Below are 23620 nucleotides of genomic sequence, written 5' to 3'. Positions count from 1 at the left end.
TATGTCGTGTAATGTTAATCGGAGAACTTTAAATTCGATTTTTAAGAAATCTCTATCTCTCTCTCTCTCTCTCTCTCTCTTTTTTTTTTTTTTTTACGATTTATGTTCCCAACAACCATGATATTCTAAACGTTCCTGATAGAATCACTTGAAATTTCGTACACAGAGTTTGTGTATTATTATGCATGATGTAAACTAAGTGTTAAAAAACTAGCGTTACAGAATTTAAATTATGCAATTTTTTTCTTCAATAGTGTATGTATTTTTTAAATATTTTTATGTGTTGACTAACATATTTAGCAGTTCATTACTACTGAATGAATATTATCCAGTTATTCTATTTCATTGTATGCTTATGCTTAATATGCATAAATAAAGTCAAAAACACGTTTTTATCATTATTGTTTTCTTGTAAGTGATGGCTGACGTTTATGTAAATTTCGATTTAAAATTTTCAATTTTTTGCAGAAATTAAAAAATATAATGAGTATTTTATCAATTTTCAAGTGATTATATTTAAGTGTGAGTGCAATCCAATAAAAAACCTCATAAATTCAGAAATATAACAAACATTTTGAAAAAAGCTTTTCGAACGAGGCCGGTTAGTTACCTGAGATAAAAATTAAAAATAAAGTGTACTTTTTATGTCATATCAAAAGCAAAAGCTAGAAAGCATATGCAGACCTTTTAGTGATTTATCACATCACATTTATTTTTCTTACACTGATTTATCACAATCAGAAGATATTGCGCCTCGAGGCGCACTCCTCTACAGACCAATATGAATATTTAAATTATTAACGCAATTCCATTTTTAGTCTATTAATTTCATTTTGGCATTTTGCGTTGAAACCTATAAACAGCGAATCACTTTTCAAATTGTTGATACCAAATATTAGAGCCCTGTATTATATTTAAAGAAATGAAATAATGAAGAATCTGTATGAATGTATGTATGTTTCTCGCAATGTGATAAAACAACTGTACCTAGAGCCATCAAAATTTGAATAACGTAATCTTCCATAGAATATGGGCATGTGGAAGCCCTAATTTGAATTTGAAGTTTGTTTTATTATCCATTTCATATTCTGTAAAACTTTAAGGAATTTTCGATTAACATACTCGACGCTTTCAAAGCGAGCAATGACAACACTGTACGGGAAAAAAGAAACGTTTTTGTATCTCCAGCGCACGAGACTCTGTATCAGAAATTCTAAAGATATGCTCATCTTGAAATTATTTTGCGATATTGCTGTTGAAGTGAATTTTATGGTTTGAGAACGTAGAATATGATATTTAATAAATAAAGGTAACACACAAAACGTTAAAAAAGGCCCCTTTGGACATCATTTAAAATCTGAAACCTTTTAGATTTTTTTTTGTTTTTTTTCTTTTGTTAACTCTAATAGAATTATCATAATTTTTCAGTGGTAAAAAAGATTAAAGAAAGACCATAGATGATGCCAAAAAAGAAAGGCTAAATACCAAACTTACGACTTCGCAGTAAATTTCAAAGCAAGTATATTTGGTACATTTTACGTATTCGCGATACAGAAAAATCTGTTTGTTAAAAAGATGCAAATAACTTATGCCTAATTAATTTAACCTAATTATCATTACGTTCCATTAAAATATTTTATTATTGAAGCGATTATCAATAAAGATTTCGCTTCTGCTTTCTAAAAGAATTCGAAAGCTTTAACTTGCGTATCTCTAAGATCTCGCATTTTTCATTTAATTATTATTGTTGAATAATGGCTGAATAATAAAAAGCTAATATCTCTTTGATTATTTTATTGAAAGCGGGGAACCAGTGCTAGACTAATTAAAATGTCCAAGCGACACTTTAGCTAATCCTTCAAAGAAATTACACGTAAAATGCATTAAAATAATTTTGTTGACGTTCACTAGATATGAAATGAAGTTTCACCGGAAGAGCTTTTCATAATTGGGAATTTAACATTATAACTAAATGCGTATTCATCTCCATTTAAGTGCATTTTCTTGTATTTTATTAATTTTAATGAGGATCGTAATTATTCATTTATTTTTATGAATTAATATCGTTAAGTTTAGAACTACAAGCTTGTCCCATGCTCTCATGGCAGAATGAGATGAATAACAGGTTGAAAAGTAAATAGAAAGTAGTTTTGAATTATACATCAGTTTGGGATTTGATATTCAAATATATCTCTTTATTCCAAAGGGGCCATTTGCCCAGAAGGGCTATTAATTTCGTTTTGGCATTTTGCATTGGTTCACTATAAACGTCGTTTCACTTTTCAAATTGTTGCTACCAAATATTAGAGCCTTGCATTATATTAAAAAAAATAAATAATGAAGAATCTTCATGAATGCGCGTATATTTCCGCTTTGCGAAAAACAAGGGTACCTAGAGACATCAAATTTTGAATAACGTAATCCTCCATACGGATATGGGCTTCTGGAAGCCAAATTTGGAATTTGTTTTATTATCTATTCCATATTTTGTAAACCTTTATTTTACTTTAATGATATGGAATGTCTTGTTAAGTAATTTCTTCCATTTTTGAACCCAGTACGCTGTTTTACTTTAATCACATGGAATTTCCAAGTATGCACCTTTTCTTTGAAAACGTCATCAACATTGCTTCATATTTTCTAAAAACAACTTTAATAATCTTTGTCTGCAATTTGTACACATGAAATTAAACAAAACAAAACGTCAGCCGTCTTAGAACCGAAACAAATTCTTTGCAGTCATTTGTAATTCCAAGATAAATTGTCTAAATCACTTTTAATAAAGCTTTTTGGTTCTTTTTTCTCCTTGATTGTGAATAACTCTGCCTTTAATACTGCACAACATACTTAAATATATTAGTAGCAGGCAGATTTTTTTAAAATTTCTTTTACTGTTTAAAAGTGAAGGGATGTAACTGGCATGAATTTCGTCCACTTTAGAAAAAGGATGGCTAGTAAAGAATGCTATAACGATATAACTTTTTCAAACACTAAAAACTATTAAGGTCATTCCAAAAGTTTATTACTTTAGAGGTAAGTTTTGAAGTAACATCAAAAGCAAGGTCATTCCAAAAATTTGTTTTATCGGTGAGCTTTCAAGTAGAGTTAAGCATATTACTGTCATTATTTATAACAACTTTATAAACTTCAGTACTTTTAATGCAGATATTGCTCAATAATACATTCTATATCATCAAATATCTTCATAGAAATGTCACAATGACTCAAACAAATGGTAATCAGACAGTTATGTATGGGCTATAAGGTACTCAAACACAATTTCCATGAATTTTTATTGTCAGCATAAAATGAGGTTATATGTTATCAAAACAAATTTTTGATTATTAAACTCAACGATTTCAAAGCGAGCAATGATAACACTGTATGGAAACAGAAAAAGCATTTTTATCGCCAGCGGAGGAGACTGTGTATCAAAAATTCTAAAGATATGCTCTTTTTAAATATTTTGCGATATTGCTGTTTAATTGAATTTTGAGGTACGGAATTTTATGAAGTGCGAAGAAAACGATATTTTATAAGAAAAGGTAACACACAAAAGCTTAAAAAAAAGCTCTTTTGGGCGTAATATAAAATCTGAAAGCTTTCATTTTTTCTTTTCTTTTTTCCTTTTTGTTATTTTCGTTGTTACTTATCTATTAAATCTTCATTAAAGTTTTCTGTCTTTCTTGAAACTCTCAATGCTTAAAATATTCCTGCAATTAGAAAAAAATCCTGTTAAAATCTTAAACGGATTTGAAATGAAACAAGTATTATGAAAGCTTAGATTATCAAAGAGAAAAAATTTTTTTTTATTTGTTAACAATGATATCAAATAGATCATAATTTCTAACTATTGTTTTAAAGAAAAGATTCATGGTTGAGAAATATTACTCACTGATAGCATTCTTTTAGGTGCATATAAGAAGAGTAGCAGCCTAAAAATTCGATATATATATGCAGTTCTCATGCTTTTGGAATAGAAATAATTTTTATAATTTTATAGCATTATAATAGTAACACTGAGCTTTCGAAAGATGAAACTATAATGAGATTCAATTAAATTTATTCTGTACTGTTCATTTTGAATAGATACTATTGAGGAAAACGCTTTGAAATTTCTTTTACGTACGTTTTAGGCCACAAGAAAAATATTTAATAAAGTTTAAATATTCCAAAAATTACCACTATAGGGTTTTAATCACTCAAAATCGATGTTAAATAGTTTTAGTATTCCTTTGATCAATTTTAATTATTCATAAGCCTACACAGTCTCAACTCGCTTTATTGAACATTTGTAATCAGCTTGAACATAGCTATACCAATCATAAAAAAGTATATGATAAACTGCTTTTAATTCATTATTTAGTACAAAATATTCATGGGTAGTCTATATGAAACAAAGGCTTTCATGGAAACTCGTACCTCTCAAACAGACACTCGCCTTTTAGATATGAAATTAAGCCTCTTCAATAAAGTTGTCATATGCATGGGTCATCCTTCGATGAAATAGTTATTAAATAATAGTTAAATAAGGTTGAACAAACATGACCATATCATGAGCTAATGCACAACAGCCCACATGAGTGTTACGCTGTCGCGGTATTGGCTCCACATTTGTCCAATTGTAAGATAGCTAGCCGCTCCATTGCACTTCATAGCTCTTAGCCATTTTGCAGCCCAGTATTTTTTGTAATTGTAGTAAAGTAGTACTATCATACCCATTCTGTACAGCAATTTTAAATATATACCTGTACGGATTAACGATTGTAATATATGCCTAAAAATGTAAATATACACATTGGAGTGATACGTAGTCTTTAAATTATTCCAACATATGCCTTGTAAATGAATGTTAACATCATTATTTTCTCACTAAATTGCATTACTGCCCTGCCTGATTTACATTGTCTACATTAGTGTGCCTTCACGTTTTGCAAAACTATACTCTGATTTATTGTAAACAGTACAATAATGATATCTCGATATTGAAAACATGTACCCTCTTCAAGAGCCTTGTATGCTCATGTTATTTTCCTATTGGTAAGATTACATTTTTAACATTATTATGTTTTTTGTGTGACCCAGAGGTATATTCGGAATTGAATTGTGCTTTTATATTGCTTACAATAGTGTGCATTATTACATTTATCCGTACATTAAGATAGCTAACTATTGTATTGCACATCATAGCTCTTATCCTTTTTGCAGCCCAGCATTTTGTAGCAATTCTTGATGGATACTTATAGGATAAAATGAATGTAATATATGTCTCAAAATGAATAGAACACTTTGAAGCGAAATGTAGGCTTTAAATGTTTTGAACATATGCTTTATAAATAAGTGTTACCATTATTATATTAATATTTAACTGCATTTTTTATCTAGATGCATATCATTGTTTACTATAGTAAACAATATTTATTACTATAGTAAACTATAGTTTATTACTATAGTAAACAATAGGGTAAATGACACTAGAGTCTTAACTGAGCTACTAGAATGCCTGGCAACTTCTAGAGTATTTTAGCTTACACAACGAAAGGCAATACTGGGTAGTACTTCTTATCCAGTACTTTCTTTTCTAGTTTATATATAGCGGAAAATAACACTATAACTAGAAACTCTGCTTTCGCAGGCAAAACCTCTGAGGTAGATCTTTTTTCTCAGAGGAAATTAATTGAAGTAGCAGAAATGAATCCTTTGTAGAGTGTGGTAGACATGACCTCTACTCAAGTTACTCAGTCAACGTCTGGAAGTTATTAAAATCCTGACTGCCTCTCTAGGTAAAATCAAAATCAAAAAGAGAATGTCCAGAGCACCAAAAAAAAAAAAGTGTCCGAGAAAAAGGTACTTGGATTGAAAAACTCAAGGGAAAGGTGGAAAAAAAGCAGTCTCCAAGGATGGAGCAGAATACAGCCCCGAAGACTGCCAAAAGAGATAGATCTGAAGATTATACTTTCAGTGAGGCTCTTTACGGTGGTCAAGATGGCTGTACTCAGGGACAGCCTGAAAAACGTTTATCGGAGGAACAGGCTACTGATCTTGAACTTCTGATAACGTTGACTACTGTAGATTGTAAGGCTTATCCTAAATTTTTAACAGTTATCATTAGTTAAAGCTACTTTCCTCTCTCTTCTAATTTCAGCTTACAAATTTCCTACCAGAGTGTGTTTTTAGAATCGCGGTTAATGTAAATGAAGGAAGAGCGGTACTTAAGTCGAAGTTCTACTGACTTCGTTAGGCCCATATCACACGGCGTTTGTTTCACACGAACAACTGTTTCGGACAATTTTCTCCCTGGTTTGCTATTGAAAGAAAAACGTGCGACTTTTTCCTTCCTTTCCAAAAAAATTGAAACTCGTTCGTTTTAAACTAATCAGCTATCAGCTTCGAATGCTATCAGCTTGTTTGTAATGGGGAACCAGTTTTCCCTGTGTTAACCCCAAAGCGATCTATGGTAACTGGTTGTTGTGACAAAGCAGAACAATTGTTCCAAACAGTTGTTCTTCCGAAACAAACCGACGTGTGATAGCAGCCTTAGAGAGCCAGAGATTCTGACTAGCGCACGTTTGCCTTTTGGCTACACTGTCTGTAAGCTATTAATTACTACGCTCGGCCGTATTTCAGGCCCTTGATAGCTTCGTCGTTTAGTTAGCATTTAGGGGCCAACTAGAATTTTTGATAGCTTCGAATATATCTTTTTAGTTAAGCATTAGTTAAGTTTGATTTTCTTAGTACTATTGAGTTCAAGCCTAAGTGGAGTTCAAGCCAAGTTTCTGTACGTCCTCTTTAGAGAAGGGCCATCTGTTAATCATTAGTTTGAGCAATAAAGGATAATTAACCCTTCTTGAGTTTACGTTTCTGTTTCCTAAGTTAAAGCGATTATTCGTTTACCAGTTCTCAAGGTTCCACACACATAGCTGTAACTTCAAAGGGGAATCCTGTAAGGTATTCTCACCTAAAGAGTTACACCTCAACTTTATTAAGGGGCTGTTGGACTTTATAAACAAAGTGGCTGAGGCAAACAAATGGAGCTAGGAAGCCAGGCTTTGGTGCGTTTGGCACAAAATGCTATTTAGCAGAAGTGCCTGATACCTGACAAACTCAACCTCAAGAAGAAGAGCTGATTTAGCTATGAAATCACGCTACATGCCCACAATGAAATATTTATTATAAATTTGTTTAATTACATTTCCTGAAATAGTTCAGATTAGCAGTTCAAGTAAGTCAAGTTGAATTTAATGTATTTAACCCGCGAGCACACGCGGCGGGTATGACATACCCATGTACATTTTTCTTTTTGTATATTTCTCGCCCATTCTTTCATAAAAGGACGAAACTTAGTGTAGCTGAGTTCAAGCTGAGTGTAGCTGAGTGTAGCTGAGTTCACATACTTAAATGGGGGAAATTCCTGAGGTGGCAAGTGCAACGGTTTTTTAGGACCAGCATTGTTCGGGCATGTCATACCCGCGCGTGTACTGGCGTTTCTCAGTGAGTCACTTCGCCCTTCTCGTTTTCAAGCTTTTAGTATAAGTTTTTCTTGAGTTGTAAGCATGACGCCGTATATTCCTTACGATGAAGAGATGAAAAGATTGAGAAATCTCCTTGAAACAGTTTCTTCTGATGAGGATTCATTTAGTGAAGAAGAGGAAGATGTTGATGACGAAGAATATAATTAGTAATCATGATTCATCCATATAGAGTAGTGATTCAGATACAGAAACAGAAAATGAAACTCTGGAATGTAGCAATGAGTTCTATGTTGGGAAAAAAATGGAGTAAAATGGAACAAAAATAAATTCCAGACTAATGTTAGAATTGGCGCCAAAATATTATAACTAAACTCTCTGGAAATACAAAGTATTCTAAAGACGTCTCAACACCTTTAGAGTCCTCGTCATTGCTTATCGATGAAGATATGTTAAAACATGTAGTTGACAATACAAATATTTATATTTATTCAATACGAGAAAATTTCACACGTGAACGGGAAGAGTACTTTTCTCAAAGCCTTAGGGATGCATGCAGCTAATAGAAAATGTTCGAAATGAACGACGACGAGCATCTGTGGTTCCTGATTCTGGACGAACACTGACCACCGATGAACATGTTAACAATGGACCGCCCTCCAAAAAACCTCAAATGACTTACAAGAGGTGTACAGAGTGCTCCAAGAAAAAAGATAGACAGACTAGATTCATTTGTGAAAATTGTAGCAAAAGTATATGTATGGAACATATAACCTCATTTTGTAAACAATGTTCAAAAAATTGTAAGTAAATAATTTTTCCTCACCTTATTGTTTCCTATTTTGTCTAAAATGAAGTATTAACTTGGTTTTACATTTTAATTTCTTTTAAAAAACCGATTAATTTTTTTCGGCAAATTTTTATTTACAATTTTTTTATTCGGGTATGACATACTCGGCGCGTGTTCTCGTGTTCGTCGGATCGGTGCGTGTGCTCGCGGGTTAATAAACAATGTATTTTATGTAGGAAGCATATTGTTGCGAAATGTCCAGGCGCGGTAAGATGGCTTCCCCGCAAAGCAGTTTTAGGGTTGCCATAAAATGGCAAAGGAAGACAGAGTTGCCACATTTGGCGAGAAAGCGCCCATTTTGTGACGTTTCGCGATAAAATTGGCGATATTCTATGGACGGATGGAGAACTTTCTGGAATGAATTCTTACCGGTTTAGCCCAGAATGTTCTCAAACACAAGCCGAAAGCTATATAAACCCTGCTGGTTCGTAGTCAGTTAGTGTGTGTGCCTCGTCTAGCGAGCTGATAGTCAGTCATTGAGCGAGTGTCTCGAGTGCATCGAGAGAGTCTTTTAGTGGATCGCCGAGTTTTGTCTTAGAATGTGCTGAGTGGAGAGCTATATACTCTTGTGTATCGTCGAGTGCATCGCCAGTTGTAGCGTGGAGAGTCTCGAGAGTACGTGGAGTTCCGAGAACGACCAAGCAGAGTCGAGAGCTGTATTCTAGTGCTTTGCCGTGAAGCTGTCTCCACCGTGATAGCCTGATAACCTGAAGGCTGTTTCGCTGATCGTGTCAGCGTGTTTATAGTAGTCCATCGACGACTGTAAAACGTGTTTTGGAGCTGTCCTGACAAATACTGGTAAATAAAGTGTGTTTCGATTCTTCATCAAGTGTCGTCGTTATTCCCTCCAAATCTACAAACCCCGTACGAACGTGAAGGAAGAAAATAACGTAACAACTTGTGTCAGAAGAAAGAAAAACGTAACAATATAATTTTTCTGTACTAAGATAGTTTAATATTTATATTCTTTTTCCCAAGTCCCAATAATCAAAGAACAATAGAAAAGACTCTGAAATTAATTTTACAGTTATAAGCTCTTTCTTGTTTTAAGGGAATTCCACTGTAGGATATTACAGGGCACGATCCTTATTCCAAGCATTTTCATTTATTTTCTAGATAACAAGAGACCAGGTTAGCTTTTCCAGATATGATATTAAATATACCTGCATTATATTTGTTTATGCTGTAAGCATTGCTTCTTTCGTGTTTGTACAATTCAAAATAAACCCACATTCGCCGTTGCCCGAGTTATCTGAAGACGTGAGAGAGAATTTGTTATGAGATAAGAGTTCCGTCATCGCTAATCCTATCTCAGTTTTAATTGGCGGTGCATTCTGTTGAGGGAGAAAAATAACAGCAAATAAATAAATCCTCTTATCTCAAGGAAAGGAGATTTGTCTGAAAGGCAAAGGGCACATGAGTTTGTTTCAACTGTTTCGCATTCCATTTGCAGTTCTAGAGATTAATATGCATATTTGAGACAATATGTTTCATTAAAAAATAATAATAAATAAATAAACGAAAAATATTAAATATTGATTTTAATTATGTGGTTATAAATAACGCTGCAAATTGTTAAGCCCTGTCTGGTGAATAATTTGTTGTTGCTTGCACTGCAGCGCTAGGAGCAAATTTATAAAGCATATTGTTTAGTTTGTTTACTTATGTAGTGGAATATACCTTAACAAATACAAATACTGAAAATTTATGGTGTCTGATTTACAAGTAAAGCTCAAAATATAATTCATGGTCATGTAATTTCGTGTAATTTATCTATGTACTTCTAAATTTATTTTCCATCATTGAATGTAACCTGTCCATGCAAATTTTAAAAGGGTCACCACTGCCCTTATAAGCGGATTACTTATTCATATTACATATCTAGAATGTTAATGTTAACAAGTTAACTCACCCAATTCATGGATCCATATTTTATCTTCATGAAAATAAATAAAAGTAAAATAAAATCTAAATGGTTTCAGATTTTAAAGGTGGCCCAAAAGGGTTTGTTAATTTTTTTTTTACGCTCTCACTGGGCTCGCAGTCTACCAGTCTGCTGTTACGCCTTATAGAATTTAACAGCAAAGTTAAAAAAATTTAAAAATAGCATAGTCTTAAGTGTTGGAGCGCTATGCTACTTTTAAAAGGAATCGTTAAGTGTTGGCATACTTTTTTCTGTTACCCCCCCCGACATTCTTTTCTCAGTTCAACATATCAATATTCAGTTTTCTTACTAAGAAAGCTTTATAATTTTTTTGTCCCTTTATTATTAACACTTTGTGTTTTTACTTTTTATTAAATATCACGCTACGCCACATAAAATTTGATTCAACAGCAAAATCACAAAATGTTTAAAAACAGCGTATCTGTAGAATTTCAGACAGTCTCGCGCGCTGGAGATAAAAATCTTTTATTCCGTACCGTGTTGCCACTGTTCACTTTGGAATCGTTGAGTTTATTAATAAAAAAATTGGTTACATTTTTACAAAATACGAAATAGATAATAAAACATATTCAAAATTCGGGCATACCATGCTTGGGTGGAGGGTTACGTTATTCGAAATCTGATGGCTCTAGGTACTGTTGTTTTTTTCACAATGCGAAAACATACATTTATACACGAAGATTCTTCATTATTTAATTTCCTTATAGTATTCAACACAGGACAATAATATTGGACAATAATAACGCCCTCTGGCTTTAAAAATAATTCGAAAGTCAGGTAGTTTTCAGAGCAACTTATCCCTAGAACAGGATAGTCCAGGATTCAGACTGGAGCACTGCATGTTTGGTTAACTTATTACGGCAAAGCAAATGATCTGCATAATGGGAAGGATGCTTTCGTAGAGAACTGTTTGAGGAGGACTAGCTGATATTCATCTTAGATATGAAAAAATCACAAAAACATTCATGAATCCAGTCCAGCTACTGGCATTTAACCGCGGAGTGAGCTAGTGTTCAGCGATCTATCGGCCAGTGATTGGCCTCTAATTCCAGCAAATGCCCAAGATTGAATATTATTTAACTAGACCACGTGCGTAACTAAATACTAATTCTTTCATATAATGGAATCATATTTATTATATGACATGAATTTGCGTGAGTGGTTGAGTTTACACTGACTTACAAAGACATGCTTATAAAGTAGACCTAACGAAGAAAAACTAAATGTTTTATAACAAACTTTACACCAATAAAAAACAAACATAATTATCGCGACGCTAAAATCAGCACTTAGATTTACGTTTATGCTTATAATGATAAAATTATTTTTATGGAAAATAAAGATGGCTCCATTACTATGCATTAAAACTGTGAACTGTGTACAAATTGTACCACAGAAAAGGAAGATATGGGATGGGCAGCGATGAAAATTTATGTATTCCATGCTTTTCCCTAAGCTATTTTATATAAATATTAATTTATGTAGTTCATTTCTTACTGCTACATATATTTACTAACAGCAAAACTTTCACCAGTGTCAACAGAATAAGATCGCTGTCTTGTTGAACTTCAATTCCACATAAATTAAATTAAGATACATTAATATGTTAATATACATTAATAACATTAAGTTAACAAATTTATTATTACTCTAAAGTGAAAAATTACCACAGTAATAATATTAATTTAAAGTATGATTCATTCTTTCATGGCGTGTTGAAAGAATGGATAATCGTGATTATGCTTTAATTAATTACTTTCTATGAAATCAGGGAAAATTCGATATTCTATAGAGTTTGATTTTCTTTGGGAGCATTAATTAGTGTCAAAACCCCTAACAGACTTGTAACGAATTATCGCTGAAGAAAAGTCTTGAGAAGATTAAAAATTGACCTTTTTATTAAATCAGAAATTTAAGAGAAGACTACATCTCGTGCTTGACAGACTAACCCAGCACATGTGGGGAGATAAAGTAACAATCAGTTTAAAATTTAAATTAGCTAGAAATCAAAGACTACATAATTGAATTGAACGCGAAGTTGGCTCGCAAATCTAACCAGCGTAAGTGTTTAAATATTCGGCAGCAATGATGCAAAGCCGAATAACTCAGGCTCAGGAGCTGAGAGACGTAACGCGCACATCCACTGACAGAAACACAGTCTGGCTTACAATCTAACAATTTCAGCTTAAATACTCAATCTAATTTGCAGTCTGGTGAGGAAAACGGAAAGAAAAGTGACAGTAAAGATCTATATCATAAAATAACTGATTATACAAAATAATTATAGCCTTGCAATTTGATTTTTTAATAAATCCCATTTAGAGCTTTTACGAAATCTGAAAAATATAACTCTGTTATGACGTATTTTATATCTTAATATATATAATAATAATTTTTATACCTTAATACTCTTAAAGTATCTGTATGTTAATCATTTTACAGCAATCATCATAAACGTAATATCCGGCAGAAATTTATTCTGGTTCGAAGCTATACAAGCGAGCAAGTTCAAAATTACCTTTTAAGAACAGCGAAATTTTATATCCACCTACATATGGAATTCGATTACACTTTTGACTACATAATTGTCAATCAAAGACTATTCATGCATACATTCAGTCTATTCATGCATACATTTGCAATTTACAGAAGCGTCTATGGTCGTCTGATATATTTTTATATCTAATGACTATGGACACTTTTTCGATTATGTAATTTATTCACAAAATGTTATTAACTCTTAAATTAGCTCTATTATTAACACAAAATTAACCTTATCTAGAAACAGTTCCGTTCTCTGTATCATTCAATTTTGTAATTTTTATTATATGAATTGAGTTCATTGATATTTTTACATTGCACTGCGTCTGAAATTTTCAGTAATTTTTAAGATTACAATTTAAGTATAATATTTCATACATTCTGTTACTTTATTACCTAAGTAATTACTATATTTACTAATTCTTAATATTGACACAGCACAAATAACCACTTTAAAATTCATAGTTCCTATGTATCAAGATTATTTTTTTAAATATTATTTTAACGTGCTGTGTTATGTGAGCTATGTTCTGTATTTTGTCCCTAAATTAATAAATGAATAGTAAGTAGAAACAACATTAAATGACTGCTGCTGGGATAAGCATACAAAAACAGAGACGTATTCAGGGTTTTGAGCCGACGTTTCTGCTTTCTTATCCCTATTTATTTTCTTATATTATTTACGTACAATTATTTCTTTGACGTCATAATCGGTTAAAAACTCTCGCTTTACTCTTTAAAATTATTGGTTTTTTTAGAAGATGTATGAAAACTGTCATCTCGTCAATAAGTTATCTGGGATTTCATGTCTCACTTTATAAAATAATCGTTAATATTTTTATTAATCATATTGAGAAATCCATTATCTATTTATTTCCAGGGGCAGATTGTGAACAGTTACAGTGTAACATAGTCCCTTAATCTATACAAGGCAAGATGTGGTGGTTTCTTTAGGGAACTAATAGGTGGGCCACCATCGCTTCCTATCAAGGGACGGAATGTGACAACCATGCCTTTTCCGGGATTCGAACCCTTCGGTATTGCAGTCAGGCTTCCCTAATCACTACACCGTCTGGGCGGCAGGAAATCCCTTATACTGAGAATGTATAAAATGCTGGTGAGACAGTGCTGATAAGACTCATCGAGCAGGTATGCCTACTTCAGACCAACACTATTAACATAAACAGCGCTCGCTCATGCTAATACTGTGGCTCTGAAGCATGCTTTGCCCCAAAAGACCAGATTCAAAAAGGAATAAAATATACATAATGTTTTCTAATCAAGAGTAAAATTGGTTTTGTAATGTTCATTGCCTATTAATTACCCAGAAGGATTATTAATCTCGAATTACTATAAATGGCTATATCACTTTTCCAATTTTTGCTACCGAATTTTATCGCCCTGTATTATATTTAAAGAAATTAAACAATGAAGAATCTGCATGAATGTATGTATGTTTCACGCAACGTGTAAAAATAAAGATACCTAGTGGCATCAAATTTTGAATAACATAGCCTTCCAATCGTTTATGGGCACCTAGAAGCCCGAATCTTGAATTTCGAATTTGTTTTATTATCCATTCTATATTTTTTAAACTTTAATGAATTTTTGATTAACAAACTCAATGATTTTAAAGCGATCAGTGGCAACACACTGTACGGAATAAAATATTTTTATCTCCAGCGCGGGAGACTGTCTGTAAGAAATTCTAAAGATATGCTGTTTTTATATATTATTAGCCGAAAGGGATGTTAGCGCAAATGCTCGAAACGTGTATGTGTGCATAAATTTAGGCCTTGGGCTTTATTTCCTAATATATTTATTTCATTATTTTACAATGATTTTAAATTTATTATATTGGCAAGAGTACATAAGGTTCAAATTATGTCTTTCTCGAATATATACTGCAGAAAAATGCTTAAAAATCCACGGTGCATGTGAATAAATTAGCAGCATTATCTTCACTGCCATAAACTGCTTATCGATTAAATATACATGACTGCAGGAAAATAATACAGAGTGAAAGAAAGAATAAAAATCAACTTTTATACGTATTAAGAAGAATTTTCTTTCGCATTCAAGAGGAAAAAAAAGCGTGGTTTGTCTTTCCGCTATAAAAACAACTCACATTTTGAGGCGTGTATGTTATTGCGCAATGTCTTTCTTTTCATACAGAAACAGAAAAACTGCATCCTTGAGTTTCTGTCATTTTTATCTTAAAGAGATTATAATTATACGAGCCAAAAGATAAAGCAATGCGTTTTAGGTTTCAGCGTAAATAACACAAAATGTTACCAAATTTGCATTCAGTATCAGTATAGGGTGATGCTAGATATTACTTACTTGGTAATGCTTATGGGAATTTTGCCGTTATCCATATTCCAAACTCCTTGCATAATGATTGCCCATTGGATTGAGATGGTTGCTAACAACATGTTGAGACCAACTGCACTATATCCATACTTCTTTAAGAATGTCATTAAAAATCCAAATCCAGCAAATATCATAACGCTCACATCCTGAAACACTATAAGGAAGATACGCTATGAAAACTGTACAAAACCATTAAAATATCTGTAAAGTCTATAATGCAAATATCCATCTAATACATAGTTTGGTTACTTTTATGATGGCAAAGCATGCTAGGGCTATTTGCTTAAGAGAAAGGATGCCTTTGTAAAGGACGTTCTAAGAGAAATTCCTTCGTTTACACTTTGCACATAGGAAAAACGGTGAAAACGTCTTTGCTGCCTACCCGTTCGATTGAAATTGTGTGTATGTGTGTGTGTGATTATGGCAAAGCCTCGAGGGCTATCTAAGGGGAGGATGCCTTTGTGGACGACTTTCTAAAGGAAACTGGCTCGTATACACGTTAAACATGGGAAAAACCACGAAAACGCCCATGCAGCCAGCCCGTTCGAGGGATTCGAAACTCGGACCGAACTACCAGTGTTCAGCGATTTTACCGCTCGGCGGCTAGTGGACCCGATTGAAATTGAACCCAGGTCGAACTAATCGTGTTCAGCGGTTTCACCGCTTGGCATTCTAACGCATAATACAGAGCGTTTATAAATAAATGGTGCGATTTTAAAAATTATAATAAAAATTAAATGTATGGAGGCAAACTTTACAGCATAGGCAGCGGCAACTGTGCAAGTTTTTTATGAATTAATCACAATCCTTCAGTATGTTCACTCTTGGTCACTCGACACACATCTGCACGGAAATCAAATTCTTCACACTGTCGATGTAGCTTGTACATCGTGACAGTTTGCAGTGCACTCTTTATCTGACCATAAATTTCCTAAAGGGACACGGGCATTGGCGGTACATAAACTCGGTCTTTAACAAACTCCTAAAGAAAGAAATCTCATGGGGTTAAATCCGGAGAACTGGGCGGTCAGGGGAGAAGGTTGTTGTTGTTTGCTGTTGCAGCACGTCCAAACCAGCACTGGTGAAAAATGCGATTAAGAAGCTCTCATGCATTCCTGTAAAAATGGGACGGAACACCGTCCAATTGCAAAATGTAATCATCATAACTTGTGTTCAGCTAGGGTAACAAGAAGATTTCCTACATGTCTAATAATGAGTCACAATCACAGTTTCTTGTTCGAAAAAAAAGTGGGCTATGTACTTTCTCGTGGGACACCGCACAGAAAATGTGCGAGAACCTCACGTTACACTGAAACTACAAATCCGGACAACTCAAAACGGAGCACACAGAAAACTTTTCTTGTCAACTGGGAAACTGTAGCTGCGGCTGCGCATGACAAGCAAACAGCAAGCAGCACATGAGAACCTTGGACAGTTGCCAATGCTTACGGTGTAGGTTTTACACGGGTAAGGTGTAGGTATACATCGATTTATTATTAATTTATAAAACCGCACCATTCATTTATAAACACCCTATATGATAAATATGCTACTCTGTTCGAAACGTTCGAGCCAAAATCCTGTTATATGCATACAATTTGTAACAATTCAGGTTTGTTCTTTAAAGACTTTAGCCATACTCTGCGTGGAACGTAATTCAACGTAATTCAAATGAAATTAAAATATCATTCGATCATTTGGCGCGACATCGCATTTTGAGCAAAACGTATTTTGGAAGAAGAATAGCTATGTTGGAAAGAAAAGAAAATTCTTACCTTGCGTCGACCATATTATTTCAGATTTCTATTCTTTCTTATCAAGACTGTATGGAGTCAACGGTCGCAGTCAATATCATATCCCAAATGATAATCTGACGGGCATTTTATGACAGATACCAGAAAAGGTGTTTTAGCAGTTCTTCCAGGAATGTCAAGAACTACTGGATATGTGTTTAAATGGATATTACATCAAAGATGACTAAGTAAAAATTTTTTAAGTTTCATTAGAACAGCTGTACAAGCATTTTCTGTAAACCTTTTTGAAACAGGCCTTTTACGCCGTGTCCTTTCATCCAACTTTTCTGTAAAAGTAACGCAATCATTCTTGAACAATACAACCCTGTTGTACATCAAGACACATTTTTCCTTTCATTTTTTTTTTTTTTTTTTTTTTTTTTTTTTTTTTAAAGTTACATGCAAGCAATACATTTTAGGGGTTTATTTAAATTTTCTAATAGTTATTTTTATTTTTTGAATAAGCTTTCTTTTAAATTCTTATTTTCCCTCTGCAAATCCCTGCTAGAATGGGTTTTCAGAATCGCGTTTTATGTAAATGAGGTAGAACCAGTATTTAAGTTGAAGTGTCCATCAGTTCAATAAAGCTCCATTTCACATCCTGTCCTTTGGAGCGACTTAGCCATTTCTGTACTTGCATCGCTCTTTACGACAGCTTGCAAAATTGAAAACTGTAGACACGGCATCTGGAATCTGGAGTTTCAGTAGAAGAGCTTACAAGTTCTCAGTTCAGAGTGTGCTATGCCTTCTGGCTACCTCGCTGCTTTCAGCCAAATCTTACTACGTTCGGCCATATTCTTTCGTGCCTGCTAGTATTCGCCGGCAAGCTTTGAATAAGGGTCAATTCTGTTAGTTAATTCTATGCAGCTTCGGCTAGTTTTAGTTAGCATTAGATTATTTTCTGTAAGTTAAAGCACAAGTGGAGGCTTCCTGTAAGCCCGAGAGGAATGAACTGTAAATATTCTTGAGTCGAATAAAAGGGTTAATTTAACCCTTCTTTGGACTTGTCATTAAAGCTTTAGAAGTAAATGATTAGTCTTTAGACACTTCTCAAGTATTCTAGCTGTCAAGGACAACCAATTTAGCTAGAATCTTATAACATCTTTTAGAAAGGTATGCATATATACTGTTACAAAATGTCCAGTTCCGGTAAGATAGATTTCCCGTAAAGCGGGTTTAGGGTTGCCAGAAAAGGACAAGGAAGGCAGGGTCGCCATATTTGGAGCGAAATCACTTTTTAGTGACATTTTGCAAGAAAACTGGCGATATGCCATAGACGGATGGAGGACTTTCTAGAACGAATTCTTACCGGTTTAGACCAGAATGTTATCGAAGATAGCCCAAAAGCTACATAAACCCTGCCTGCACGCGGAGTCAGTCAGTCAGTCAGTGTCTCGTCTAGCGAGTCTGTCGAGTATCGTTAGTCTAATGTCGAGTTGGTCATCGAGCCTGTCGCGAGTTAGTGCATCGAGAGTGTGTCTCGTCAGAGTTGATAGTCAGTCGCGAGTCTATCGAGTGTCTCGTAGTCTATCGAGTTTTATCATCAGTCTACTGTCCAGCTGGTGCATCGAGAGTGTACATCGCGAGTTGTAGCGTGGAAAGTCTCGAGAGTACTTTGAGTTCCGAGAAGGACCCAACCGAGTCGGGAGCTGTACTCTAGTGCTTTCCCGTGAAGCTGTCCTCACCGTTATAAATAGCCTGAAGACTGTGTTGCTAATTGTTTCAGTGTGTTTGTCGTAGCTTTTCGACAACTGTAAACGTGTTTTTGGAGCTGTCCTAAGTATTACTGGCTAATAAATTGTGTTTTCAACCTTCATCAAGATGTATTTCTGTTCTACAATACATATTGTGTAAAAGTTACTATGTATAAGTTACTGGTAAATTATAATAATTATTATAATTAGCGTTTTCATTTAACGAAGTACAACTGTATCTTTGCTATGTATAAACATAACACATAATTTAATACTTATTTAAATGTTCCTGTATTTAGAATACAGTAGGTATAACTTTACAACAGAAGTTATGAGAGGTATTAGATGAAATTCTGATTTTAAGTAAATAAATGAAGAAATTCAGCGTAATAATTAGCACAAATAATCACGAAATTGATTACTGACTGCAGTTTTGTAGTAGAATTCTGCCATGCGTCATTGAAATGTTGTCGTCACTCTAAGCATGTCTATTAAAAAATGAAATGCTACATGTAGAAGTGTTTCAGCTTTTAACGGGGGGGGGGGGAGTGGTATAGTTTTGAATACGTTTTTCCTTTCCTCTATCCGAAAAGCAGAATACATTACATGAATCACGAGGCTGCTGGGCGAGAATAATTCAGAGGTTTTTCAAGAAATACAAAATGAAGGCAGAATTTATGCGATAGTGGAAAGTTATGATGGAATTCTTCACTTTCATCTGTTTTCATTGTTGGGATATAAACTATGATTTTCACTTTTCTAAGGAGAAAACTAACAGCGCTTTGAAAACATTAGATTGATTTTTATGAAACTGTAATCAGTTATACATTTTATATTTGTTTCAGATAATCTTTACGTAAAGTTTCTTCATTTGTTTACTATTAAACTTCACAAGTTCTTTTCCTTAAGGAAATGAATGCTACTGACAGCAAGGTTACTGGAACAGAATTGATCGCAAATGAAGTAATTTATGGGAAATATTTGTATTAATGGAAGAAGAAATATCGTCAGAATGAAAGAAAATTGCAGTAAGTTATAGGTAAAAAAATTATAAATAAGCACTTATTTTAATGCTTTATTAAACCAATATACAGAAAATTTGTACTGTAAATAATGCAAAAAATTATACACACATGATAAATTTTTCAGTTTTAAGCTTTAATCCTGCAAAAATCATCTTACATATTTTGCTTCCTTTGTTTCTGAAATTTTGAAGTCTTACTGCATCAGCACGTATAGTGAGTGTCAGAGTCATTCATTGTCTTTCTGCATTAAATAGCAATGTAAGCCAATTACAATTTTTTGGCCTACGATTTATAGCAAACACGGGTGGACCATCGCCCTCATCATTGCTTTCGTCGTCATATTGGGAGCTTGTAGTATGCCTGCACATTTCTCACTGCCTAAAATTTCAAGAATCTCCAAAGCTTACAGAATTACAGTTTCATATTGCATTGTATTTTATAGCTCGCTAATTGTCAGTAACAAATTGTATGGCTGACAAAATGGAAATTTTTGAACTGATCTCTCTCTCTGGGTGTGGATGAGCTTATTAATAGGTCTTCATTAATCGACTCCTATATATAATTAATCAATTACCTTCCAAGCAGCGTCTTTAAATTTTTTATTACACTATGCCCATTGGTTGCACTGGGGTTGTTAAATTAAATAAAAGAAATAAATCCCACTCAAGTATCCACGTACAGAAAGAACCACAGATTGTTGTAGAAACTGGAGATTCAGTGCAAGACTGGAAATGAGGTGGTGGGATGGCATCGAGACTCGGCAAGAGGTGACGAGAACAGTGTTGGATCTTAGGTCATATGAACAGATGCGATGTTCCAAGCTGGCATCTGCATGTCCAATCAAAATTCGTCATGAAGAAACTAACACACGGTACAGTAGTTGCAAAATAACACAGTTGAGAAATAATTACTAATATTGCTACTTTTTTCTTTACGTACGGGTTCATGCATTTCGAGTGAATAACGACGACACTTAATGAAGTATCGAAACACAATTTATTAGCCAGAATTATTCAAGACAGCTCCCAAAACAAGTTTACAAACGAAGAACTGCAATAAACACGCTGAAACAATCAGCCGCACAGCCTTCAAGCCATCAAGCTATAGCGGTGAAGACAGATTCACGGCAAAGCACCAGAGTACAGCTCCTGACTCTGCTCGGTCGTTCTCGGAACTCTACGTACTCTCCAGACTCTCCACGCTACAACTCGCGATGAACTCAACGATACACTAGAGTATAGCTCCCGACTTGGTTCGGTCGTTCTTGAACTCGACGATGCACTAACTCCCGATACACTAAGAGACTCTCTCTCGATGCGCTCGACGACCAACTTTGTACTAGACTACGAGACACTTGCTCACTGACTCTTATCTGACTCGATTAGGCACTGACTGATTATCACTCTAAGATAAAACTCGACGATGCACTAACTCGCGATACACTAAGAGACTCTCTCTCGATGCACTCGACGACCAACTTTGTACTAGACTACGAGACACTTGCTCACTGACTATTAACTGACTCTTAACTGACTCGATTAGGCACTGACTGATTATCAACTGACTCTCCGCGAACCAAAAGGGTTTATATAGCTTTTGGGCTGCGTTCGTGAGCATTCTGGGCCAAACCCGTAAAATTTCGTCCAGAAGGTTCTCCATCTATCTATGGCATATCTCCAATTTTGTCGTGAAATGTCGCCAAATGAGCGATTTCTCGCCAAGTATGGCAACCCTAGACCTTCTTTGCGGGGAAGCTATCTTACCGCGGCTGGGCATTTCATAGCAGTATAATAGCATTGATGAAATATCTACATTGCGATGAAATGCATAGTTTACAGACAATTTACATGAAGTTGCGAAGGGTTCTTCTCATTTAAATAAATAAATCCAATTTTCTCAGGAGATGCGAGGCATATGGACAGATTTCTGGGAAACTTTTCCTGAATAGAGTAAACTTTGTATGAATTTGCTGTACTTTGCCTTGGTATATAAATTTTCTTTACGTATGTTAAGATAATCTTTATCAGTTTCAGTATTCAGATAAACATGAAGTTTTTATTCTGGATAAGATACGGAGCATCAGTGATTATCCTGAGAAACTTCTTTTGAAGATCTTGCACTTACTTCAGGTCATTTTCCGTTTCCAGACAGCCGAGGCTTAGATAAAAATCGGCTTAATAATAGTTGTGTAGATTCTTCTCTTACGGGCAAGATTTAGTTCTGAGGTACCAGAGAGGAGTGGAAAAGCTTCCGAATAACTACTTAGACTTTATCTTTGACACTGCTGACATGTGCGGACCCTGTGATGGATCAATTTAACGTGATTTCTAAATATTTGACTGAGTCAACTGTATGAACCTGTTCTCGAAAAAGAATTACTTTACAATCTAAAGTATCCCCGATATTGCTTTTCTCTTTTATGAGGGTTTAGGCTTTTTATGAATTAATTCTCATTTCTTACATGAATGCTCCCATTTCTTACATGAATGCCTAGTCTCTGAAATCTTTATCTGGAGTCTTTTAGCGCATAATTAAGTCGTCTGGAACGAATGATAACCACCATGTCATATACGTAACTTGATAACGTGGCGTTGTGGTCATCTCAGAGTTCTGGAAAATCATTTACATATATCCAATACAAGAACGGCCCCAAGATGGAACTTTGCGGAACACTGACGCAGATGGGGATTTCAGTGAGGAAGTCTCCCTGCCTCACTGAGAAAGCCCTACTGTGAAGGAATGATTTTATGATTTGTCTCGAAGAATATCCAACTGAATAAGCTTGTAGTGAAGTCCCTTATGCCAGACACCGTCAAAAGCTTTGGCCATGTCTCGCATATGGACAGCTGCATTTAATTTATTGTGGAAATGCCGTAACAATGAGCGGAGATACGAAAAAGGTGGTGGAGTGATGAAGAATTCCATCGAAACAATCATCTATCGGCTGCTTTAAAATCGTTATGGCCAAGCTTTTTAGCATTCTCTTCTGAAATTCACATTCAGCACTGGATCATTGATATTCATGCCTCGCCCGTTAACTCTGGAAAATCATTGATCTAATGCTTCTTCGATTCCTGGAATATCCCTGAAATTTCTTTTTGTAATGTCCACTTCTTGCGCACATGATTTCGTTGTTGTAGGAGGCGAGCTATGGTAGATTTTGATACCCGAGTTATAACAGCAAGTCTGCGATGGCTTGTATTATATGGCTGGCTTTTCATCTAGCAAAACAAATTTACTTGAAAGAATAAAATCATTTTTTGGCATCTTGACAAATATTTAAAAAAAACCTGATACTGTAAATGAACATCGCTAGATACAATATGTAGTAACGGTAGATTCTTAACCAGATGCAGTCTTGTCAGACGCATGACGAGAGATAACTAAATCACATCACGCAAGTATTGCCAAATATTGCTGCATGTAGTGTTGATGTAATTTAAAAACTCCTAAAATATATCAAAACTTCTAAATTATTTATCTGTTGTTGTGCTAATTATGTAAAAAAGTATCCAATTAAGCATTAGTTTATTGGCTTGGTTTCCCTGCTTTGAGATTTGGCCCCCTCCCAAAGAAAAGTTGCAGTTGCCCGGTGGCCCAGTTAAAGAGAGACGATTGCACATATATAAGCTTCATAAAAAGATTTTTAGTTAAAATCTAATTTTACGGACCAGTATCCTTGAATATTTTTTAATATTTAGGTAAATTTACAAACGCCTGAAAACAATTATTGCTCTCATTTGAAAAAAAAAAAAAAAAAGGTAGCAAAGCTTTAATATTTTTTGTGAATTTCAAATTCACTGAAGCTCCAGGTTTCAAAATTTCAATTGTTCAATTTGAAATTTTGTGAATTAATATTATAAAATCACAATAGTGGGAAAAATTATAAACTTCAATAAAACTATAAACATTCTTAATTGAAATTTCCAG

General features: G+C 34.3%; 1 protein-coding gene across 2 annotated transcripts in view; it reads right to left on the bottom strand.

The window, feature by feature from the left end:
* Positions 1–23620, bottom strand: part of Rh50 (Rhesus blood group-associated glycoprotein Rh50) — a 189815-nt gene that overhangs the window by 146484 nt on the left and 19711 nt on the right. For both annotated transcript variants that reach the window (XM_085810514.1, XM_085810523.1), the window contains one exon: positions 15149–15332. In XM_085810514.1, coding sequence (XP_085666640.1) covers positions 15149–15332 — 184 coding nt within the window. The remainder of the gene's footprint in view (positions 1–15148; positions 15333–23620) is intronic.

The sequence above is a fragment of the Stegodyphus dumicola genome, chromosome 1 (assembly GCF_044657685.1).
Source record: "Stegodyphus dumicola isolate Sdum_Otavi_A_Nest chromosome 1, ASM4465768v1".
In the NCBI taxonomy this organism is placed as follows: Eukaryota; Metazoa; Arthropoda; class Arachnida; order Araneae; family Eresidae; genus Stegodyphus; species Stegodyphus dumicola.
The sequence above is the reverse complement of the archived record's forward strand: the minus strand, read 5'-3'. Positions and strand labels throughout refer to the sequence as shown.